At 44.0% G+C, this 23,349-nt stretch overlaps 1 protein-coding gene across 4 annotated transcripts in view; it reads left to right on the top strand.

Moving 5' to 3' along the window:
* Window positions 1-18,594, top strand: part of B3GALT5 (beta-1,3-galactosyltransferase 5) — a 32,239-nt gene extending 13,645 nt beyond the window's left edge. Inside the window, exons 1-4 of one of the 4 annotated variants that reach the window (XM_085083620.1) lie at window positions 1,827-2,240; window positions 2,330-2,561; window positions 12,848-13,030; window positions 13,478-18,594. In XM_085083620.1, the coding sequence (XP_084939746.1) occupies window positions 12,950-13,030; window positions 13,478-14,431 (1,035 nt within the window). In that variant the 5' untranslated portion in view covers window positions 1,827-2,240; window positions 2,330-2,561; window positions 12,848-12,949 and the 3' untranslated portion in view covers window positions 14,432-18,594. Of the gene's footprint in view, window positions 1-1,826; window positions 2,241-2,329; window positions 2,562-2,657; window positions 2,899-12,847; window positions 13,031-13,477 lie in introns of those variants that run through there. The other 3 variants (XM_085083477.1, XM_085083395.1, XM_085083543.1) reach the window with 3 other exon arrangements.
* Window positions 18,595-23,349: the final 4,755 nt, after the last annotated feature.

Consider the following 23,349-nt stretch of genomic DNA (forward strand, 5'->3'; position numbering starts at 1 on the left):
GTTCAACCTGGAGGAGAGAAGGCTTCAGGGAGACCTTTGAGCCCCTCTCAGTTAATGGATTACAGGAGAGCTGGAGAGGGGCTTTTCACAAGGCCATGGAGTGATGGGAAGGGGGAATGGCCTTAAGCTGCAGGAGGGCAGGGTTGGAACAGATATGGGAAAGAAATTCTCCCCTGGGAGGGTGGGGAGACCCTGGGATGGAATTGCCAGAGAAGCTGTGGCTGCCCCTGGATCCCTGGCAGTGTCCAAGGCCAGGTTGGACATTGGGGCTTGGAGCAGCCTGGGACAGTGGAAGGTGTCCCTGCCATGGCAGGGGTGACACTGGATGAGATTTAAGGTTCTTTCCAACCCAACCCACTCTGTGATTCCATAATTCTCATTTCAGGGCTGCCCTCATGGCAGCCAGTGAGCAGTGGGATGTTCAGCAGCAGTGTGGGCAGAGTGGAGCCCCAGCCTGTCTTGGGGTGATTTTATGCTGATACTGTACTCCCCTATCATCTGCTCCATGCCAGGAATGGTTCCTGTAGTGTTAAGCTGATCCAGGGGAGCTCTGGCAGGTTTTGCTCAAGCCCTTGCTGCTTTTAGCTAGCTTGGTTCTTGATAGCTGAAACAAGAAGTTTTTCTCTGGACTGCAATAGCAAATCCACGGGCAGCTGCTGTGGTTTCTTCTGGAACTGTTAGTTTTAGAGAATCAGACCATCCATGGGAAGCCATGAGGACATCTCATCCCAGCCCAGACCCCAGGAAAAGCTGAGCCACCGAAAGAAAAAACCCTAAATCCACCATCTTTCTCTGCAGCGAGGAGATCACAGCAGAGCTCACCAGCTTCCCATCAGTTTTCTTTTCCTGAGCTGCTGCCTGGACTTTTCCAGAGACAAAGGCTGTCTGCCATCTTCTTCCTTCTCTCCACGTGGCAGATGGTTTTTTCCCCCTTCCCCTGGTATTTTGGGTTTGTTTGTTCTGCTCTGTGTGTGCAGGGGGTAAAGTTCTGATGGTTCAATACCTAACAGATATTTTCATTTTCCTCCCACGCCATGAGGGCATCTAGTTTGTCAAATAAACGTTTGTTTGGTTTTTTTTCCTCGCTTTCATCTACTAAAAATTCATTTCATATTGGCAGAAAGGGATTGCTGAAACCCTTTTCTTTAGAGGAAACATTCATTCCCGAGCATTCCTTCCCAAACTTGTCTCCAAACTGAGATGCAGGCCCTGCATTATTTTCCCATTTTCCTTGGGAAAATTTCCCATTTTCCATGGGAAAATGCCCCATTTCCAGGTGGAGGGCAGATAATTGGCATGCAGAAGCTTTTGTGTGTTCAGTAGCTGTTGGACTTTGTAGGTCAGACTGTGACAAAGGAAGTGTTAGCACTTTTCCAAAACTAAGGGAAAGGGTTTTTTAGGAACTTGGAGTACCTAGGAGAGACTCATGCACCCAGAGGGAGGCACAGGCATTCCAAGGTGCCTTAGCTAATTCTTCCTCATTACAGGAAACTAAAGCTACCCGGGAGTGGGGTTTTTTTCAATAATAATTAAAAAAAAGCTTTTGGGGCAGTCTTTCCTGCAGCAAATCTGGAAGTGGATCTGGACCTCTCTTCTCTCTTGTATTTCTCCTGCAAAGTACAACAAGCAAACAGTGTTTGGTGTGTCTCCTTAACTACATCTCTCCATCTCCAGCCTTGGAGTGGAGGGGGAGGAGAAAGGGAGCTGCCAGCAGCTCGCAGTGATTGATTTGTCTCGTGTTTTTTTATGCTGCGCTGTAACAACCTGCTTCAAAACGATGACAATGACGAATCAAAGCGAATATTTTCTCGCTAGAAATTCAAAGTCCCCTGGATCGTCCGTGGGTATTTTGCTATTAAGTGGGCTGCTTGATCCATAACATTTATCTGGGAGTTTTCTGCTGGATCTCGCAGCCTTTAGATGAGAAACATCTTTCCCCCGGAGCCATTTGCTTCTGTAATTGTTGTCGTGTGAAGCTGTCGCCGGTTGCTGTCACCCGGGGACAGCTCGCGTGGGTAAAAGTGCTGCAGCTCTCCACGTGCTCCAAGCGTGGAAAGTGGCCCTGGAAAGGGGTCCGGCTGTCCCGCCTGGATTGGGACTTTGCCCTAAAGCAAGGGCTAAAAATGCCTGGTGCTGAGGGTTGTCCCGAGCTCGGAGAGCTCAGGGGTCAAGCGACAGGGGATCCAAGGAAAGGGGACAAGCGCAGCCCGAGGGATGCTGTCACCCCGGAGACGCACAGGGTGAGGTTTGCTCCCCTTTCCCCTTGTCCTCCGCTCGCCATTCCTCAGCAGGAAAACCCCCTCCGAGGGTGCCTCACCCTTTTCAGCAGAGGGGGAATTTCTCTCCCACCGTGCAAATCCAGGCTGTGTTGCTGTTTTTCGGGAGCGCCCAGCCGAACTTTCCCAGCGCCGGGAAGGGCTGGCGCTGCTCTGATTTCCAGCTCCGAGCTGCGCCTGGCAGGGCGCTGCCTCCCCTCCCAGCCGAAATATCCCAAATAAAAACATCTGCAGCCAGCTCCTAACCTGCCCTTCCGTGCCGATGGAGCCGCAGCGGTTCAGAGGGTCTGTTAGCTACGGGAGGGAGAGAGAGAGGGAGGAGGGAGAGAGGGAGGGAGGAAGGGAGGGAGAGGGAGGGGAGAGGGAGGGAGGGGAGAGAGAGGGAAGCGGCAGGCGGGGAGTTCGGGTTACCTCTGCCGCATCGCCGCCTTCCTTCGCTTCTGGCTCCGGAGATGCAGGCGGGGATGAGCCCCGGGCTGGGGCTGGCGGGGCTGCGGGGGGACAGGGACACTCCGGGGTGGCTCTAGCCGCGATCCCGCGGGAAGAGCCGCTGCCGCTCCGCCGGAGGATGCTCTGCGGGCGCCCGGGGTGAGGAGGCATCTCTGCCCGCCCCGAACTCCAGGTAGGACCAGAGGACTCCCTTCAGCCCTGGGTGTGCCCTTGGAGCTGCATCTCTGACTTTCCCAAACTGTCCGGCGGCCGCGGTGGGTGGGCAGAGGGACAGGAGAGGGGGCGGCAGGTGTGACCCTGCTTGGGATCAAAATGCACACCTCGCTGTCCCCAACCCGAGGCGAGCAGTGCGTGTGACCTCCGGACTGCAGCGTCCATCCCCTGGTCAAACGGCTATCGTGATAATCGCCCCGGGGCAGAGTGACTCGGTGGTGAGAACTGGCCGTGGGTAATCTCGTTTGCCAGGTTTTTAGGGGTGCCCTAAACATTTCGGCAGCCCCAGTTAGGACAAAGCCAGGACAGCATTCTCCACGCTGTCCTGCTGGGAGCTTGGATAAAATGCTGAAAAAGATGCACGAGGCACAGGTAGGTAATTAAAAAAGCAGCCACTGGACCTGATCCTGCAAACATTTCTGTGTGTGATCAGCACTTTCAAAGCCAAGTAGTTATTGACGAAGGATTTGGCAGCATGAGGGCCCCACGGTTGGATTTTTGTGTTCCTTTGCTTTCTGCCTGAGCCCTGGAGCTGGACACTGTCCCTCCCAGGTAACATTTTCCACGGGGCAGTGAGGGGAGTTTGGGTTCCTGTCCTGGGCTCTCTCTGCCCAGAGAGAAAACTCCAAGATGCCCAGGAAGAATTTCCTCCCAAAGTGCCAAACTGCTGCTTTAGCAGACACAGAAATGCAAAGACTCAGTTCAACTGTTGGAGGAGTTATAAAGTTCCAAACACCAAAAAATTACTGTGCCAAGAGGGAGCATGAAACAAAAGGGCAAAGGACAGCATGAGCACCAGGCTCACCTGCTCCAAGTGCTCCCCCAGTTTAAAATAAGGAAAAAACTCATCCTGACAGGTCCTCATCCTCCAGTGGTATCATCAGGGCTGAGCAGCACTCCAAGATTTACCAGTGACATTGGAATATCTTTACTGGCAATTTTCCCCATTTTGAATGGAGGTTTTTTTTTTGTACAATCTGCATAATTATCACTTCTCTTCAGTGCTATTTTACTTCTTCCTTCATGTATCTTGAATCTGTTTCCAAGGGAGAAGAGCAAGATCCTCATTCGATCTGAAATACCACTTTCAGTTTTATTTCTCTTTTGCATTAAGATGAGGAAAAACAACAAGCAGTACTACCTGTAAATGAGGCTGCAATAAATGGTTTGGTTTGGGGGCACAGACAGGTAGAATTTTTGAAGAATGGTGCTTCTCTAACTCAGAGAGCTGGACTTTTGGAGTCCTGGCAGTGGCAACAAGAGCCTAAGGAAGAAATTTCCTTGTTGCTGTTGCTTTGTTTATGAAGAAAAGAGGGATGTGAGTTGGATTTTATTCCTGTTTAGCACAATGAAGCACACGGGTTTACACGGGGTCAGGTTGCTCTGATTCATCCCATTGTGGACAACTGCTTATCTGTGGTGAGATCTGGAGTTTGGAGTATAGCAAGTGGGATGAAATTGCTGATTCATGAGGCCATTCTGAAATAAGTTTAATATGCCCATTAGCATCAGTGATAAAAGGAACATGGGGGTATTGTAGGAATAGAGGGAGCATTAGAGAAAGAGTCTATTAACATTGGAGAGAAATTCAGAAAAGGCTGTTTGGTACACAGCAGGTGAAGGGAGGACAGAGATAGGAGGAGAAGGCTTTTAGGCTGAATGTTTGAGAAAAATTACTACCAAGATGAGAGAAAGTCCTCTCAGGAGAGCAAGGAGTGCCCTGGAGAGAAGCTGTTTTCCCTGCCTGGGAGAGAGGATGCCCTTGGCTGGCTGCCTGCCAGCTGTGTTTGCATCACCAGTGGAAGTGGATTAAGCCAAAAGTGTCCAAATGTGCTCCAAAAAAGGACACAGAGCACCTGCTCCGGGGCTGGGCTGCTCCTGTGCAGTGTCCCTGCACTGATGGTGTGAGCTCTGCAATGTGAAGCCTCCAGCCCCCACTGCAGCATCTTTCTCCATCCTGGAAAAAGGATCTGGCCTTGCTAGATACCCAAACTGAACATTTCTGTGGGTGTTTTGGGGCCAGGATTCATCCAGAGAATTTTGCAGGTGGCTTGGAAAAGCAAACTGATATTTTAAAATAGAAGCAAGCTTCCTTAACTTGGCTAAAGTCCCTGGAAATACATTTCTTTTTGACTCCTCAGTTGCAGCACTTTCTTTCCTGTGACATCACCAGAGCAGCTACACCTCCTGCCAAACTTTTTGCTGGTTTTGAGATCAAAATTGCATTTGGGCTTGAGGATGCCTTTTGGCTTTTCCAAACAATTATTATGAGCAAGTGCTCATGGTTTGGTGGATGAGATCAAGGTGCATTAAGAGCTAATGGCTCTTGATGATTTTTTTTTTAATAAAGAGGAAGATGCATCCTCTGGTTCAAAAGATTCCTGTGCCACAAATGCCATGGTCTTGATTCTCCTTCAGGCATCTGGGTTTGGGCAAAGGCAGAACCCAAGGCCACTTGGTCTGGGCCATTCCAACCGTTTTAATAGTGGAAATCTCCACCCCTGAGGTGACACTTCTGTGTCTGACCTGGGAACACTTTTCTGAGTGGATGAGGCCCACAAATGTTTGTTCTTTCCTTGTAAAAATTAAGATGCAGCTATATAATGGGTGAATATTGCCTGCAAAGCTCCCCCTGTGCTGATGCTGTGTCTGTGGGAGAGCAGCCCTGTTTGGGTTGTGTTTGTGCAATCTGCTGGGACTGTGGTTAACTACCAGTAATTCACCCTCTGTGGGACAGGAAATGCGATTCAGAGGAGGAAATGGTGCAAATTTTCCTCTGCAGAGGTGAGGTTAAAGAGCTTCTGTGGGTCAGGTGGCTCTTCTGAAATTGTCTCACAGCACGATTGGGCACAGAAGTGAAACTTGCAGGGACTCTTACTCAGTTACTGAATTTTAACCCATTTAAATTTTAAAGTTTCTTTTTTTTTTTTTTTAAATCATGGTTTTTCTTTGATTGCTGTGAAAGAACTGTTTCTTTGCTTGTTATATCTGCAGCAGTGTTTAGGCCATGCTGGCCATGCCCTTAAGTTGACAAAGTTGTGTGCATATATCTGTAGATATCACATCATTTATGTATTTCATTTGGCTCACATTAATCTAGAATTTAACATCTCACTCTTATTTTTTTTCTCTACAAAACTCATAACTTGACTCGTTTTTACTCCACATCTTCTTTTCTTTTAATTATTTGTAATTCTTCCCTTATTAAAACCCAAAGTGGTAAATAAAAAACCAGCCCAACGTTTTACAAAGAAAATTCAATCTGCTGTTGGAGTCAGAGGGTCAATCAGCTAAATGGGTATTAGTAACATAATGAGAGAACATAAGCCAGGCAACGCAGTAGGATTTGCAAATCCATAACAGCAATGCTCCTTTTCTATCTCTTGTCTAATTGATGGCTTAGGAACTGCCCTGGGTCTGTGACAGAACCACTCCCTGGCCATAAAACAGAAAACATAAAACACAAAACACTCCCTGGCCTTTCTGGAGAGCAAGGGACTCATTTTGAGCGTGGAAAGTTTAAAATAAAAAAACCAACCCTCAGAGCTCCTTTCTTCTCCATGAACATCTCATCACTGGGAGATCCATCCCCAAACCCCAGCAGCACTGCAGAAAAAATGAGAGAAAAACCAAAGAGATGAAAATAATTGAGACAAAAAACCAACCAACCAACCAAAAAACCCCAAAACAAACAAACAAACAAACAACAACAAAACAACAACAACCCCCCCCCCCCGCAAAAAAAAGGGAAAAAAATAAAGAAAGAAAAAGAAAGGGAGAGGATTTGGCTGTAAATAATGAGCCCAGCAACTCAGTGATAACTTAAATGACAGAAATTGGTGTGTGTGTAACAGAAACTTGCTCTGTCTTGCTGATGGACTGATAAGGAGACACAATCCTGATAGCAGAGGCTGGTGAGAGGCAGCAGAGGGGAAAAGGTTCAGTAAGGGCAGCACAAAAAGTTTTTCCCTCATCCTGTACTTTTTTGGGGTTTCCACCCTTTTTGCCTGCCAGTTTGGGTGAGGACACCACTAACACACATTGCCCTAAAAACCTCCCTTTGAAAAGCAGCATTTTAAGGTGCTAGGAGGGAGAGGTTCAGCCTCCTCACCTTGGTGGCTGTCCATGGGAAGTTCTTCCAGCTGGAAAACGCACCCCTGGCTTGGGAGGCTCCCCCAGGACTCCTGGGGGTGCAGCAGGGCTGCCTGTCCCCCTACAGCCCTTTATCTCCAGCAGAGCTTCACCACCCCTGTTTTGGGCAGCCCTGTGTGGTACCTGGGCAGGTGCTGCTGCTCCTGACAGGGAAGGTGCCAGGCAGTGTGCTGCTCCAGGATGGAGGGACAGCAATAACGTGCTGAGCCAGAGCCCCCTGGTCATCCCTCCCTGCCTTCTGAGCTCATGCAGGGTGGGACACCATGTGTCTTCCCATGAAAACGATAGCCCAGCCACTGCTGAACCATTGCATGGCCAGAGGTGTCATTTTGGAGAGCTCCAAACTGGCCCTGCTCCTCTGAAGAGCCTGCATTTAGGGAAAAAATAAGTGTTCCCCGCTGTTCTTGACATTTTCTTATTATCTGTGTGTGCTTAATCCTCCTCTGTGTTACGCTGAGCTTATGAAAAAGCAATTTAGGGGCTTTATTCCAAGGAAAATGGGGAGTTAGCAGCTACTGCTAGTCCTTATACCAGGGCACATGTTACATTCAGTGATTAGGGAAGGAAAATGAGAATAAGTCTGCTGGCTTTAATAACTGTGCAGGATTTGTAGCTCCTGGTTACACTTTTGTGTCTCTGGTTTTGGGTCTGCAGCTGTTTGGGTCTCTTTGCAAAGCAGGGACTCCTGCAGATGGTTGAAAGCACTTTGGTAATTTGTGGTTTGGGTTTTTCCCTGGCTGATCTGTGTGCCCTCAGTGCAAAGACATCACAACCATCCCCTGAACTCTGCAGCCCGACTGGAGCTTTGCCCCAGAAAAAGTTCAGAAAACTCTACTTCTAGAAATTGATATTTCCAACCTGTTCCTCTGGGGGACTGCAGACCTACTTCCCTCTCTCTGCTTTTCCTGAACTTATATGGCACACAGCCCTGATCTCTGTGTGCTGCTCAGATAATTACACTCATTAACAGACCTACAGGAGACGCCAGCTTAATTTTGATGGAGTAATTAGGTTTTGTCAGGGAGTTACCATGGCCTGTGAAAGAGGGAGAAATTCCACAAGGGTCAGTGGTGTGAACAGAGAGACCCTAAAGTGTGCACAGACAGACCCTAAAATGTGCACAGACAGACCCTAAAGTGTGAACAGACAGATCCTAAATCCAGGGATGTCTCTGCATTCCACCACTGGAATTTTTCAGGAGAAAATCACAGATTCCCCCAAATTCATCTGGGACACAGGTAGGATCCCATTGTGACATTAAGGCATTCTTTTGGGTTTGGGAATCCTGCCCATATAAGATGTCAGAAAACAGGTATTTTAGAATTTAATTTGGAATTGGGTATTTTAGAATTTAGTATCTTGAAGCTGGGTTATTTTGATATTTTGAAGCTTGATGTTCTGGTATTTTGAAACAGAATTATTTTGGAGCTTGGTATTCTACTGTTTTGACACTGAGTTACTTTAGAACTTGGTATTTTAATATTTTGAAACTAGGTTGCTTTCGTATTTTGCAACTTACTATTTTGAAATTTAGTATTTTAATATTTTAAATATGAGTTGCTTTGGTATTTTAGCGCTTAGTATTCTGGCATTTTAAAATGGAGATTTTGAAACCTGGTTTTCTAATATTTTGGTGGAACAGCTACCAGCATTTAGATTGTAGAGGGGAAAAAAGAAAGTTAAAATTTAGCTGTAAAGTCCTGTGCACAGAGGACTGAAAAGGTTAACTGCAGGCATAGATAATAAACCACTAAAGATAAGAAAACGTTTGGGAGGAAGGTAAAAGTCGCCTGGTTCCTCTTTTCACAGGACAGTCCTCAGATGATATTAGAATAAAACTACACAAAAACCAAGAAAGAGATGAGTTTAAATATGTGGAAACTTCAATTTTTATGTTCCAGGAACTGATTTCCCAATCTGAGCCTATCCCAAAGAAAATGAAGGATACAGTAATCCCCATTGTGTAGGCTTGAGAGATTCCTGGAAAATCAAAAAGAGCAAAACCTGTGAGAATCAAACTAAAATCAGACACAGGCCTGGTAAGGCAAAACCAATATCCTTTAAAATGAAAACATTGAGCAGGTTTTTTACCCAACATTAAGAACATTTTAAGGTACAGGTTATTGGAGAACTCCAATTTTGCCAGGCAAAAATGTTAATTGTAAAGATTAAAGAAACCAGCTGAAGTTGCAATAATGCACTGCAGAACACACCAGAAAAACAAAATAGGGCCAAAATATAAAAATTAATATAATTAATTTTGGCCAACAGGGCGGCTGAAGAAGCTGCAGAAAAAGGCATCCATGTCATACTTCCACAACAGATATTAAACCAGAATACAGTGCAAAAAATTATCAGTTAATTGAAGCATTATATTCTAAATTTCACCCCAGTGGATGGGCAGTCAGCCCTACTGGACAAGTAATAGTTCCTGAGAAAATAAAGTAGTGATAGAGGCTATCAAATCTGGTAACTCACCTGGAGATTATTGGCAAATTGACTTTACATAACTTCCATGCAAAGAGAGCTGTAAATATCTTTTACTTTTAGTGGACACCTTTTCTGGGTGACCTGAAGCACCAACATGGCAAAAAAAGTAGTGAAAATGTTGCTAAATCAAAGAATTCCATGTTTTGGAGTTCCTCTAGGAATGTGATCAGACAGAAGGGGCATATTTTATAACAGGAATAGTGGGACAAATTAGCAAGTTCTTGGGAATTCAGTGGGATTTACTCACTCCATGCCAGCCACAAGCCAGTGGAAAGTTAAAAAGGATGAATTATATTATTAAACCAAAATTACTGTCCCCAGCCAGAATAAAACTGAGGGAAAAGAATGAATAACCTTGTAGCTGAAGTATTGCTCAAATCTGTATGATGTATCTTAACAGTGAACCAAAATTTTTGTTTGCCAAAAACACCTTTAGAATTTCGCCAAGGGATTAGTCATGAAAATCCCTGTGAAAATTTAAAGTTGCTAAAATGTGAAACATAATTAATTGCTGGATATGTTCTGAAATAGTGTTGGAAAGAATAAAGCTCTACAGAACCCCATGGCCTTAAGGAAAAATGTGCTATTATGGGACAAGAATGTTGTCCTTCCATCAGGGATGGGTTGCAAGTCCAACAGACAAAAATCAATAGAAAAAGCAGTAGAAGAGTGGTAGAAAGAATAAAACCCTGTTATGAGATTGGCTTAATTAATGGCTACCAAATCTGAGACTGCTGCAAAATGCATTTGTGGCACTCACTGTAATCACTGCAGTGCATTTACTTGTTAGCATTAGAGTGCAATGTTAGAGTTGTTGGAACACTTTGTGCTTGGAAAATGGAATACTGAGACTTGCCTAAAAGAGACAATCTCAAGAAGAAGAGGGAAATGTGACAAATAACAAGGAGAATAAAAATTTTCATCACCCCTCAAGCTGCTGAGGGAGAGCAGAGACATTTTTCAGGTGTTTATTTTGGGTGAGTGGGAGAGGAGGCTGCAGACTCCCACGTTGTTTGGGTCCCAGGATTCCATTCCAGAAATCCACATTTGGATCTGCACAGAGCCATGAAGCACCAGACACTTTAGGAAAAGTCTCCAGGACATAAAACAGGCAATTTTTTGGCATTGCCCTTCATAAAATATTTAGCAGTTGGAACTACAGGAGATGGAAAAGCTTGGAGATAATTAAAAACTATGATTTCTGACTGAGAATAACATAACGTCATGCAAAACAGCTTTATATAAAACCAGAAAATTTTGTTTTGATGCAAAATGGGGATGGGAGGTGGGGGAGGTCAGCAACCCAGGGGTAAGGAGACAATACCAGAGTGATTTAACTCCCTGATGGGGAAATTTCAGGAACTGACCTGCTTGAGTTAATATAAAATGGTTTTAGTGTTCAGAATTCTCCCTGTTCACCTGAACACAAGAATTCCATGGATGGTTTTAGAAGAATAATGGCCTTGGCAAGAGGCAGCAGGTTGTGTGTCTGTCACCCCTTTCCCTTGGAGTTCTCTCAGTAAATTCCAGTTTGGATGGGGCTTGGAGCAACCTGGGGTAGTGGAAGGTGCCACTGCCTACCCCTTGATCCCTACCCAGGAACCTGCTGGGAGAGGATTCATGGCCATGTGAGCCACTTGCAAACCCCATAAAATCTGGTTTACAATTTAGGTGCATTTGCAAACATTTGCATTGCCCAGCTGTGTGTGTTTGTGTGTTTAAATGTGTGTACAAGATGTGCTGCTTCACACATGGGCTGAAAGAGGAAGAAAATCTGGCTCTGGAAAGGGAGAATGGTAAAGGTGGGAGGCTGCTCTCCCAGCTGGCCAAAACAAGGACTTTTTAAAGTTTTTCAGATCTGTTACCAGTGGCCCAACCTGGGAACAAAATATAAATAATGTGTCATGTCTTATTAGTCTGATTCTACTGAAATCTTGTAAAATGGTTGTTGTGTGCTATGGCATCTTGCTCTTGGATATTTGTGAAAAGGTTTTAATGGGATTGAACAGAATGCTGCTCTCAATTGTTTCCTGAGTTCACTATTTGGTTTGTACATGCTCTGGAATTCCTGTGACAAAGCCTCAGTCTCCTGAGAGATGGTGACAGCAGCAAACCTCCTGTGCACCTCCTCTGGCAGCCTCAGAACACCATCCTCTCCCAAAAACACAGTTCAGGATATTCATGTGCTTCCTCCCAGGCCACTGGAGAATGTGAGAGCAGATGCAGAGCAGATTTTTGTATAATCTTTTGTATATACATATCTATATCTGCATATGTATAATCTCATACAATTGTACATAAGTATTTAACTAAAGCAGTTTTAAAGTTAATTACAAGACTACTGTGAGCTCCACATGCAAGGAAAAAACAAATCTGAGGAAGACTCTATTTAAGGATAAAGTTAATTTAAATATAAGTGCCAGAAGAAATGTGAACTTTTGAAATATTTTCAAAATTCATTAGTGAATCATTGCAAAAATGTGTTTCACTGTGGGAGGAATTCCAGTAAACCAAGACTCCAGTTCTACTTATTTCATGCTTTTGAGAATTCTGACTGAGGTTAATAGGACCATTCTTATGGGTAAGATGAGCTGGGTTTGGTTCCAGGGACACCTGGCTGGACTTTCAAATGAACTGAAAACCTGCAATGCAAAACCTTTGATTACCTGGAAAGGGGAATTTGAGCCAAAGGAAGGCACTAACATGATTTGGGGGGAGTCTGCCCAGAACATTGCTGGTCAGAAGGCAGAGATCAAGTTCCCATGAAATCTGCAGCTCTGGGGATTGTTAACTGGGTTTGCTCTGTTTTTAATTGGGGACACAGACATGATTCTTTGTTAAGAAGGGGGAAAGTGGGAGGAGATGCCTTTCCCCCCAGTAAAAATTGCCCCATCCCAGTGCTCTAAAAATAGTAGTTGGTGGATCTGTGGGAATGAGCAACTGAAGCATTAAACTCTTCTCACCTGGTTTATTTATGGAAATGTGTAATATTTTTGGCACTGTAAGGATCTGGGGTTTTTCTCTCACTCAAAATTTATATTAGATTTATAAGCAGAGGTGCAGCTCCTGAATCTGTTACTAGCATAAACAAGTGAACATTGTTGTTAGTGTTTGCATCGTTTTCCCTTAAAAAGGAGAGGGGAATAGGTCAACTCCTTTTCACCTCAGCATGTCCTAGTGAGTCACTCAAACTCTGCACAAGCTGAACCATCCCAAATAATGTAACCCACTGCTGGGTTTTGTTTTGGGTTTTTTTTTTTTTCCAGAGCAGCTGACCCAACTTCAAAAATGTGACTCATGGCTCTTCCAGCAAAAGGATCAGGAGCAGGTTCTGGGTTGGTGCAAGAGCCCCAGAGGACACCAAGGTGATGAAGATGAGAGGAACCTGGCTGGGTCTGCCTGTTGGACACCTGCTGGCTCTGGGACACAGGCACAGATGGAGAAACATGGTATTTAAAACAATAAACCAAAAAAATCATTGTTATTCTCTGCCCTCTGACACGGGCATGCAATCCACTCCTTCTGTGGCTCGTGAGAGCCCTGGTGGGTCTAAACTTGGTTTGGGAGAGGCTGAAAATGGGGAGGAGGTTTGCAGCATCAGCCTGGGTCACCCAGTGCCAGTGGACAGGCTTGTATGGATTTCTGAGGACACAGTGCCTTGGGGGCAGATTTGAGTTAAGCCCAAGGGTGAATCTGCCAGCAGAACATTTCATGGGGGTGACAGGAGGAGAAATGCAGGTGGCTGAGTGTCCTCAACCAGGCAGCTTTCAATTGAAGCTGACCTGGCTTTAAATCCCTGTGCAGGGAGTGGGGAGCACAGCACCGAGAGGAGGAACCAGAGATTATTTTAATGGATGTTGCTGTTGTTATTTATTGTTCCTCATTGTTCCTTTCAGACAGATTTCAGCAAGTTGAGGCTGTTTGTCTGCCTGGTGGGGCTCAGCAGTGCCAGCTTCTGGGTGCTTTACAGCTGCACCGAGTTCTGTGTGTTCTGTGAGGACAGCCAGGATTTCATCTTCCCCACGGAGACCTTCAGGAGGCTCGAAGGGAACTTCTCACAGCTCCCTGACATCGATTGTCACAAAACCCCTCCTTTCCTTGTCCTGCTTGTGGCATCCTCCTTCCAGCACGGGGATGCCAGGATGGCCATCCGGCACACCTGGGGCAAGGAGAGGACGGTGGCTGGGAAGCTCCTGGTGACGTTTTTCCTCCTGGGAAGCACTGGGGATCCCAAGCAGCAGGCTGACATCGCTGCAGAGAGCCAGAGGCACAGGGACATCATCCAGAAGAACTTCACAGACACCTATTACAACCTGACTCTGAAGACCATGATGGGAATCGAGTGGATCCACAGGTTTTGTTCCCAGTCCAGCTTTGTGATGAAAACCGACACAGACGTGTTTGTCAATGTTTTTTACCTCACTGAGCTGCTTCTGAGGAAAAAGAGGACCACTGGGTTCTTCACAGGCTTTTTAAAACTGCACGAGTTCCCCATAAGGACAAAAGGGAGTAAGTGGTATGTGAGCAGGGAGGAGTATCCAGGAAAGACCTACCCGCCCTTTTGTTCTGGGACTGGATATGTTTTATCCAGTGATGTAGCCAGTCAGATCTACAACATTTCTGAGAGTGTTCCATTCATTAAACTGGAGGATGTGTTCATTGGACTGTGCCTTGCCAAGTTAAAAATTCGGCTGGAGGAGCTCCACTCGGAGCAGACGTTTTTCCCGGAAAGGATCAGATTCTCTGTTCCTCGCTTTAAGAAAATCGTGATGTGCCATGAAATTAAACCACCTGAGCAGCTGAGCTACTGGAATCACTTAGTGGCAGGAAGTAATGGAGGAGTTCTCTAGCACTTTCCCTGCTCCACTGAACAAACTGAAATCCTTTACTGGGCTGCTCCTGACTCCAGCAAACTCCCAGTTAACTCCAGCTCCATCCCATAAAGATTTTTGCAATGGTCGTTTTCATCATAGAATCAGAGAATTGTTAAGGTTGGAAAAGATCTGCAAGATCATTGAGTCCAACCTTTGACCAAACACCACCTTGTAACTAAACCAGAGCACTGAGTGCCACATCCAGTCATTCCTTGAACACCTCCCTGGGCATTCCCTTCCAAAGCTGAACCACCCTTTCTGTGAAAAAATTCTCTATTTCTGCCCAAGAACATGCAAACCTCATTCTCTCCCATTCACTCCCACCTCTGTGCATCCCTTCTCTACAATTATTTACATTTACAGTAACTACAATTATTTTACAATTGTATTACAATTTTACAGTAAGTTACAATTATTTTTATTTTTTTTCCTGAAACATTCAGGCCTGCAAACCTGCATTCCAATCTTGCTGCTGGAGACCTGGGAACATTTCTGCAGTGCCAAACAGAGCACTTCTGTTCAGAGAATAAAATCTTCTCGGTCTCCCTTGATAAATCACTGCACCCATCTGTGCAGGCGTTTCAGGAGTGGTTTTTGGAGCTGTCAGGATGCTCCCTCCTGGCACAGGAAGCTGCAGCCTTGCCCTTGCAGCCAGCTCTGTGTGGGCTGAGCTGCAGCCTGGCACAGATCCCTCCTTCAGTCTACACCAGGTTTTTTTGCAGAGGTGGTAGAATTTGCCCATGCGATGCTCTTGGGACAACCTTGGGCTCTGCAGGTCATCTGGTGGATGTGTAAAGGCTGCTGCATCTGTTTCCTCGTGTGCTTCCTGCTGGAAATAACCCATGGTGGGCTCAGTGGAGGGTGTCCTGCTCTTCCTATTAAACCCTGGAGACACCTTTTATATTTGTGTCTCACTTTGATTGCCTGAAAGCTACTGTGAATGATTTGCCAAGGCTAATCTAGAATCACTTACAAAACTAGAGTCACTTACAGTGATTTAGAAATTTTTTCCCTATGAGAAACTATGAGGGAGAAGATGGGAGGATTTTTCTCTTTTGAACAAGACCTAGTGGGGAAATGTGCTCAAGTAATCATTCAGGCTGGGAGCCCTATTTCTTATTTCATTCCCAAGCAAAAACACATGAATTCTCTGGGATGATTAGAGGTTTCAGAGATAAGGAGTGGGGTTTTTACAGCAGATGCTGTGAAAAATACTTCTGGGCTCTGAGGAAGGAGTCCATAAATCCTCCCTATGCAATGCTCATGTTTGATTTTCCTGCAGGAAAAGGCAAGGTTGGTCTTATCAGCATGGAGTGCCTGTAATGTGTGTGTGAAATGTTTTTTTCATACACTGAAGGTGGTAAAAGCATGGAAGGAAGACAGGAAAATAGTTTTTATTGTTTTGGTGTTATTTATTTTTATTGTTTCTTTTCTTTTTTGTGAAAAGGAAGATTCTTCTTTCTTTCTTTTCAAATCCTTCTTGGGGATTTCCCAAGTATCTCTTTTTACTTGCCTGTTTCTGAAGAGCAGGATAAATATTTTCAGCAGAAAAATCCTGAAAAGTGTTTAATAATGGTAATAATATATTATTTATTTTCCTCTGGTGTAGAGTAACCAGAGCTCATGCACTTACTCTTGACCAATGATGATGAAAGAAATAATTTTTTTGTCAGAAGAATAATCTTCTTCATTTTAACCTTCTTTAATAAACTTCTAATACTTTATCTGAATAATTAAAATATTTAAATAGCTCAATTTTACTTAAAATTCAGCTATTTTCTGAACACTTTTGCTGCCTTCAGCAGGTGTGATGGGTCAGACTGATAACGCCAAGTAAAATCTCCTTAATCACTATTTTTTCCACATAATATGCAGAAATATCTTTTGCCATTCACTGCCTTGTGCCCAAGGTGAAAACTGGTTACTCCTTTAATTTATGGGAAAATGGTGAGCAGAAAGGAGTATTTCCTGGTCATTCCTATCTCCCTGTCTTGAGGGGTGGAGGTCTGTGAGCTGGGACAGCAGCATCAGCCTGATGCTCATTTGTTCTCTTCTTGTTCTCAGAGATAATAATATAAAAATAAAACATAATAATATAATAATAAAGTAATCCTGCAGGCAATTGTAGGTCTCACTTCCACCTCTGGTGCCAGCAGTTTGTGGCTTTGCATCAGCATAAGAAAAGTTACCCTTGAGGACCAAGTTCTGCTCTGACCTCCTGGCTGTGGCTTTTATTTCACTTCAGGAGTTCCCAGTCACTCAAATCCAGCTGCTAACTGGGAAGGTGGAGCTGCTCTTTTAATCACTTTTGCAGACTCAACCACTGTGTTTTTGGGGCTAAATCCTAGTGGAAGGTGTCCCTGCCCATGGCAGGGGAGTGGAAATGGATGAGCTTTAAGGTCCCTTCCAACCCAAGCCAAACCATTCTGTGGTTCTGTGAAATTCCCAGCTGATGTCTGTTGGGAATAAACCATCCTGATCCTGTTTGCAGGGAGATGTGTTTGTAATTCCAAGTGACCTGTATGCACAAGATGCCTTCAGAATGTTTTGTCCCCACTGAATGGGAAGCCTCTAAAGGCCTGACTGTGAGCATTTGGTTTGTCACTGCTGGAGCTCTGCTGAGGAGTAGATGAGCTCAGCTTGAAGTGTTTGGGATTCAGGGAATGTGTTCCTCTCCTCTTTACAAAGTGGCTTCCCAAGTGAAAGCTTTGAGCTGCTGCACAGAATTTTCCTCAATATAATGATTTTCTTTGTCTAAATTAGAAACTGACTTTGTGATTCATAGAATCATAGAATAGTTTAGGTTGGAAAAGACCTCCAAGTTCATCGAGTGCAAACATTAACCCCAAAATCACATCCCTAAGCCCCACATTTACACATTTTTTGAATACTTCCAGAGACAGTGATTCCACCACTTCCTTGTTTCTTTGCTTGATCACCCTTTCTGTGAAGAAATTTTTCCTATATCCAATCTACACCTCCCCAGGTACAACTTGAAGCCATTTCCTCTTGTCCTGTTGCTTTTTACTCAGGAGAAAAAACAGACTTTCATCTCACCACAACCTCCTGTCAGGGAGTTGTGGAGAGCAATGAGGTCCCCCCTGAACCTCCTTTTCTCCAGACCAAACCATCTCCTGCTCCCTAGGCTGCTTTGAATAAGAATATATTAATTGCACAATTTATTACTTAAAATATAAAGTTATCCTGCTGGAAAAGGCAGTTTAAGAAAAAGCAGATGATTGCATGTAAGGCAAATCCATTTGTTTAAACAAAACCACTGTGCTAATGAGTTTATATGTGTCAGCTAAATTAAATTAGCTTTTGCAGCCGAGGCCTCAGATCATGAATTTTAAAACAATCTAAACAGTATTAGTGGCCTTTTGCAAAATTATATGCATTTTCCTATGAAACACCATCACAAAATGATCAGAAATATAATTACAACTGTAAACAGAATACTGCAATGTACATATACTTATTTTTTAAATTTTGTATAGGCTGATAAATGAATTCAGGCAATTTGGGGGCAGTTTGTCTGCAGAAGTAGAGCACTACCATAATGTTTTTATGCTTTCTGGGTTAGAAGATCATTAAATAATTTTTTTTTAATGAATAGCTTTAGAAAGGTCATCTAAAAGTTACTCCACTGCTTCTAAGTAGGGAGGAGTTCTGAAATCAGCAGAGCTGACAGTGTCTCAGTGTTGGTTGCATTTCAGCACACTCTATTTCTTCCAAGATCAGTTTTTGGATGCAGAAAAATTTAATTAATTTTTTTTTCACAACTCTAATTCATCAACTAACGCGTTCTCAGTTTAAATTAGGATTTTCAAATATGTGCATGAAGGATTTGGTCTCACAGCTCCTCTGACTCAGCCTTACTGAGGAGGCACAACCTTCCCAGGCACTTCTGAAAATACAGGGTAGGTTTTTGAGACAGAAGTTTTGCCTCATGTCAGAGCTGAAGGGGACAAAAGGGCTCCTGGGGTGGGACAGGAATGCTGTTCCTCCTGGATTTTGCAGGTGACAAAGTAATGTCAATGTAAAATGTGTGACAATGTTTGCATTATTGGCATAACACATGAGAGTGTTGAGCTGATGAGTCAATGTTTGATATTTTAGTAAAGTATTTTGCTACCACAGTTTTGTGTGTGTTTTCTTTTCTGGTTGTGAATTATCAACATTTTGGGGTGTAGTCAAGTTAGGGGGCTTGTTCCTTTTCCAGTTCAAATTAATAAAATCATAAAATCATTTAGGTTGGAGGGGTTGATGTGACCCCCAGGCAGGACCAGGCATTTGGCCTTATAAAATCTGAATCTGAAACTGTTGAATTTTCTCCCCTCCTCAGAAATGATTTAGGGAATAGAGAGGGAATCAGGAAAAAGAAAAAAAAAGGTAAATTTAACCACAGCTGATACCTTTGGGAAGAACAAGAAGCAAACTGGAATGATTTCTGCCCCACTGTGTGCCTGAGGATGGCTGTCAGGGTCCTGCTGGGACCTGGAAGTACAGAGCTATTCTCTCTTATCACTTAAAAGAGAAAGAAGAAATAACTGAAGCCTGTCAGATTGATTTCCAAACACAAGCAGTTATGAACTAAAAACCATAAAGAGAACATTTCTCCCTTAATGCCTCTATCTTTTATTTTATCTTGCTTACATTTCTTATGTATTTTGCTTGGACTCTTTATTTTTTTGCAGGTGTACTTTAATTCATTAGTTCATTACAGTAATATATTCCCAGAAATATCTACAAATATAGTCACAGGACTTAGACATATGCAGCAGATAGGAGATCCACCCTAAAAAAAGCAGATTTGAATTTGCTCATCTTCCGGCTGAGCAAATAGAGACTTTTTCCCAAAGCCTGGTAATACGGTGGATTTGAGGCTGCTCTTCTAAAGAGTTCACTTAAGTACATTTTCACTGAAAATTGTAATTGGGCAATTTCAATGGTTGGGAAATAATGTTTCCCATATTCAAAAATGCAGTATTTTTATGGGGAAAAAGACATAAATCCAAGTCCCTTCTCAGAATCTCTCCCAGTGAATCACGTACTCAACATTCCTTGCGTTCAGCTACTGACCCAACCTGACCTCGTTTAATTAATGACTTTGGGTGCAAGGACAGGGGCCTGGAACCAGCTCCCTGCTCCTCAGGAATCACAGTTACATTTCCAATTACACAATTACACTTTACAAACTCCCCTGTACAGCTGGAGGCACAGAAAGTCATAAATTAGTGATGTGGTGCGATTTACACCTCCAGCTCGTAGATCTTCCAGGCAGCCCTAATCCCTTCATGTTTAATTTAATTATTACTGCTGAAACAGCACTTGTAAGTAAATGTTTGACTCGAGTACACAAAGGGACCTGCAGCTTTTACATGTATTGCTGCTCGTAAAGCTTCAGCGAGGGAATTAAAGAGCAGAGTGAGCTGAGCTGTGAACTGTGAGCAGGAGGTGGTGTGGGAGTGATGCTGCTGGGTCCTGGCAGGGTGAGGAGGGGATGGAGCAGCTCAGGTGTGCTGCAGCTCTGTGCTCAGCTCCCCCTTAGCCCATTTTGGGGCTGTGGACCTCTTATCCCTGTTGTGTAGCTCTGGCAGGAGGTTTCCTGCTGGAAACTGAGCAACACTGCCTTCAGCAGCTTTGATGAGGAAGGTGCTACGTGGGACAGGGAAGAGGAAAGGACTGGAAACTTTATCCTTTAAACATGCCAGTCTTTATTGTATTATTGAGATTTTTTTAGTACTCATCAGTTCCCTCAGCTTTTAGGGGATCTTATTTTGTACACAAGCATTGCAAAGGGAATTGCCAAATGGAATAATGAAATCAGGGAGTGGATTGAGTTGAAAGGACACTTCAATGGTCATCAAATCCAACTCTCTCCACCATGAGCAGTGACATTTTCACCTCAATCAGAGCCCTGTCCAGCCTGGCCTTGAATTTTTTCAAAGATGGGACATCCATCACCTCTTAGGGCAACCAGTTGTGTTTTTTCACCACGCTCACTGTAAAAAAACTTCTGATATCTAGTCTAAATTGACCCTCCTTCAGTTGAAAGCTATTACCTCTTGTCCTATCACTATGAGGCCTTGTAAAACTCCCTCTCCAGCTCTCTTGTAGCCCCTTCAGATAATGAAAAGGTGAAATCTCACTGGAGATTTCTTTCCTCCAGTCTGAAAAGCCACAACTCCCCTAGCCTGAGTAACAAAATAAAATTCACTGCTCCCCTACAAGAGAAAGCCAAAATACAGCACTGATTCTGCCCCACAAAGAGAAATTGAATATCTGAAACCATCTCTGCCAGAGGCTTCTGGTGTCTTACTGAAAAAGAGCAGCTTTGAGTCACAGACCTGATATCACAAATACAGTGCAGAGGAGACACTGATTTCCAAAAAAACTCCTGCCTTTGCTACTTGGTGATCTTAACTGATGCCCAAAGGGACCAGCAAGATGTCAGTCATGAGGATGTATTTCATGAAAATGCAAAAGGGACACAGCTCTTCCAATACCACACCTAGTGTTCTGGTGACAATCCGCTTTCTCATCAAGGCAGTGTCACTCTGGATCATGCCTGTGGGTCACTTGGGGCACATCCATTAATATTCTATTTTCAGAGGTGTTACTATGAACATTGTTTATAGCTGGCAGCCCTTGCAAAATCAGCAGAAAAAAAGAGAAAAGCTTGGGGGTGTTGGATTAGATGATCTTCAGAGGTTCCTTCTGACCTTAACAATTCTGTGTGATTCTGCGTGAAAAAGGGTTGAATTTCATAGTCCCATGGTAGGTTTCCTGGGAAGTCCTGAGGGATTTGGAGCCCTGGACACAGTGTTGGTGTGTAAATACCTCTGCCAAGGCTTTGCACTGCTCATCTGATGTGTCCAGAGCTCGACTTACTGTGCTTGTGAGACAGAGGAGTTGAGCACCAGTTTTAAAGGAGCTCTGGATAGATTTGTGCTTTGCCTGAACTCCTAGAAGAATCTGGTTTTCCATGTAAGCCTCAGGAAGAGTCTAAAAAACATGACCTTAAGCAGTAATGAAAAAATGTAATCGTGATTATGAGTGTAGAGAATGATGTTTCCATTTTCTTGGCGCATTATCACGCATTGAAAAGCTCTTTAGAATAAACCCAAGGATAACCAGAGCAATTAAAGCTTTTTGAACCAGAGACAAAGCATTTCTAAAGCTAAAGAAAATGTTGCCAGGGGAACTGATGTATTAAAGAGCTCTAAAAATTTCTTCCTCAGATTTACACTCCTGACAGCACCAAAGCTGCATCTACTGTCATTTTGTGATAAACTTTCTTACTTCATCTTGCCTGGACTGTGTGATGAATCTCTTAATCTACCTTCCCTGAATGATGACATTTTCATTTTTCCAGCTACAGCTCACCTGTTTCAGTGCTGGAGAGGAGAAATGCACCTGCCAAAGGGGAAACATGGAATGTGGTTCACCAGGAGGGCTGGCAGGAAAGCACGGGAGAGCTGCATTCCAGCTGTGCAGATTTATTAAGGCCTAATGAAAACTGCAAGGATATTGGTGCCAAAATAGTGTTTAATCCTGTGGCCTCCTGGGTGTGAAAGTCTGGAAGAAGATTATGTCCAAAGCTTCCCTCATTAAGGGCCCCCAGCAATTCTGCACAGAGCTATGGCTTTATTATAATCAACAAGGAAAAAAAATTAAAAATCAGATGAGTTGTTTTGGAGTTACAAGGTTTTTGAGAATTTATCCAGGCCTAGATTCATGGTAGCTTGATTTCATGAATCTTTAGATCAAGGCAAAGGTTACCTGACTTCCCTGGAAGGAGATAAAGCAGGATTCTCAGATCAGTGGGAAGCAGCTTGGCGGGAATGGTCTAAGTTACTTTTGCAGCCCAGAAAATCCAGTCCAGCCCAGACTTTCAGACTGCTCTGGAGTCAAAATAAGGAGGGAGACAATGGGGGAAAATACATCTCAATGTTCACAAACGTAACATGAAAAGGAAATGGCCAAACCCTGTTATTTCCTGAGCTTTTCCTCTAAGCTTCTGACTAAGGAAAAATGTGACTAATGAAAAGATTTATAAAAGCCTGTTAGAGACAGAGAAGGGTCTCTGTCTCACACAGACTTCTACAGCTAATAATAAAATCTGTTTTGAATGAGAAGCATGCCTTGCAGAGCACCAAAAATTTTGGGAAATGGTAGAGGAAAGGAGTAAGAGCATAGAAAGAGGGAAAAAACAACAAAACCCAGAGGAAGACTTGGAAAAGTTATGGCTTAGCATCTCTTTGGCCTGATTCCTGTAGGCAGCAAGAGAGAGACAGCAAATTCAGTCACTAGGGCATCTCATCTCCTGCCTTTGTCTTTTCTAGGTGTTTCAATTCTGCTTTTCATGAGAGAAAGGAACATTTATTTCTTTAACAGAGAGCCATTTCTCAAAATCCTTGTAATGGTCAAACCCTCTTTCAAGCTCATTTTCATGAAAAAATGAAGATTTTTTTTCCTGTTTCTAGCACTGACCTCAAATCAGCTTTAATGAATAAGTAGAACTTCTGTATTGTTTTAGTGCTCACACCATCTGATGATATTTTCTTGGACTCAGCTAAATAAGCCAAAATACAGCACAGAACTGTAGGGCTGGGAGATTCTATAAATGAAGGTCCCTAAATGCTGTTCATTTTCTATCACAGAATCATACAATGGCTGGGTTGGAAGGAGCCTTGAAGATCATTTTGTTCCAACTCCCAGCCATGGCAGGGACACCTTCCACTGTCCCAGGCTGCTCCAAGCCCCAATGTCCAGCCTGGCCTTGGACACTGCCAGGGATCCAGGGGCAGCCACAGCTTCTCTGGGAATTCCATCCCAGGGCCTCCCCACCCTGCCAGGGAACAATTCCTAATTCCCAATATCCAATCCAA

Source organism: Lichenostomus cassidix, chromosome 1, assembly GCF_008360975.1.
Source record: "Lichenostomus cassidix isolate B80296 chromosome 1, HeHo_3.0, whole genome shotgun sequence".
Classification (NCBI taxonomy): Eukaryota; Metazoa; Chordata; class Aves; order Passeriformes; family Meliphagidae; genus Lichenostomus; species Lichenostomus cassidix.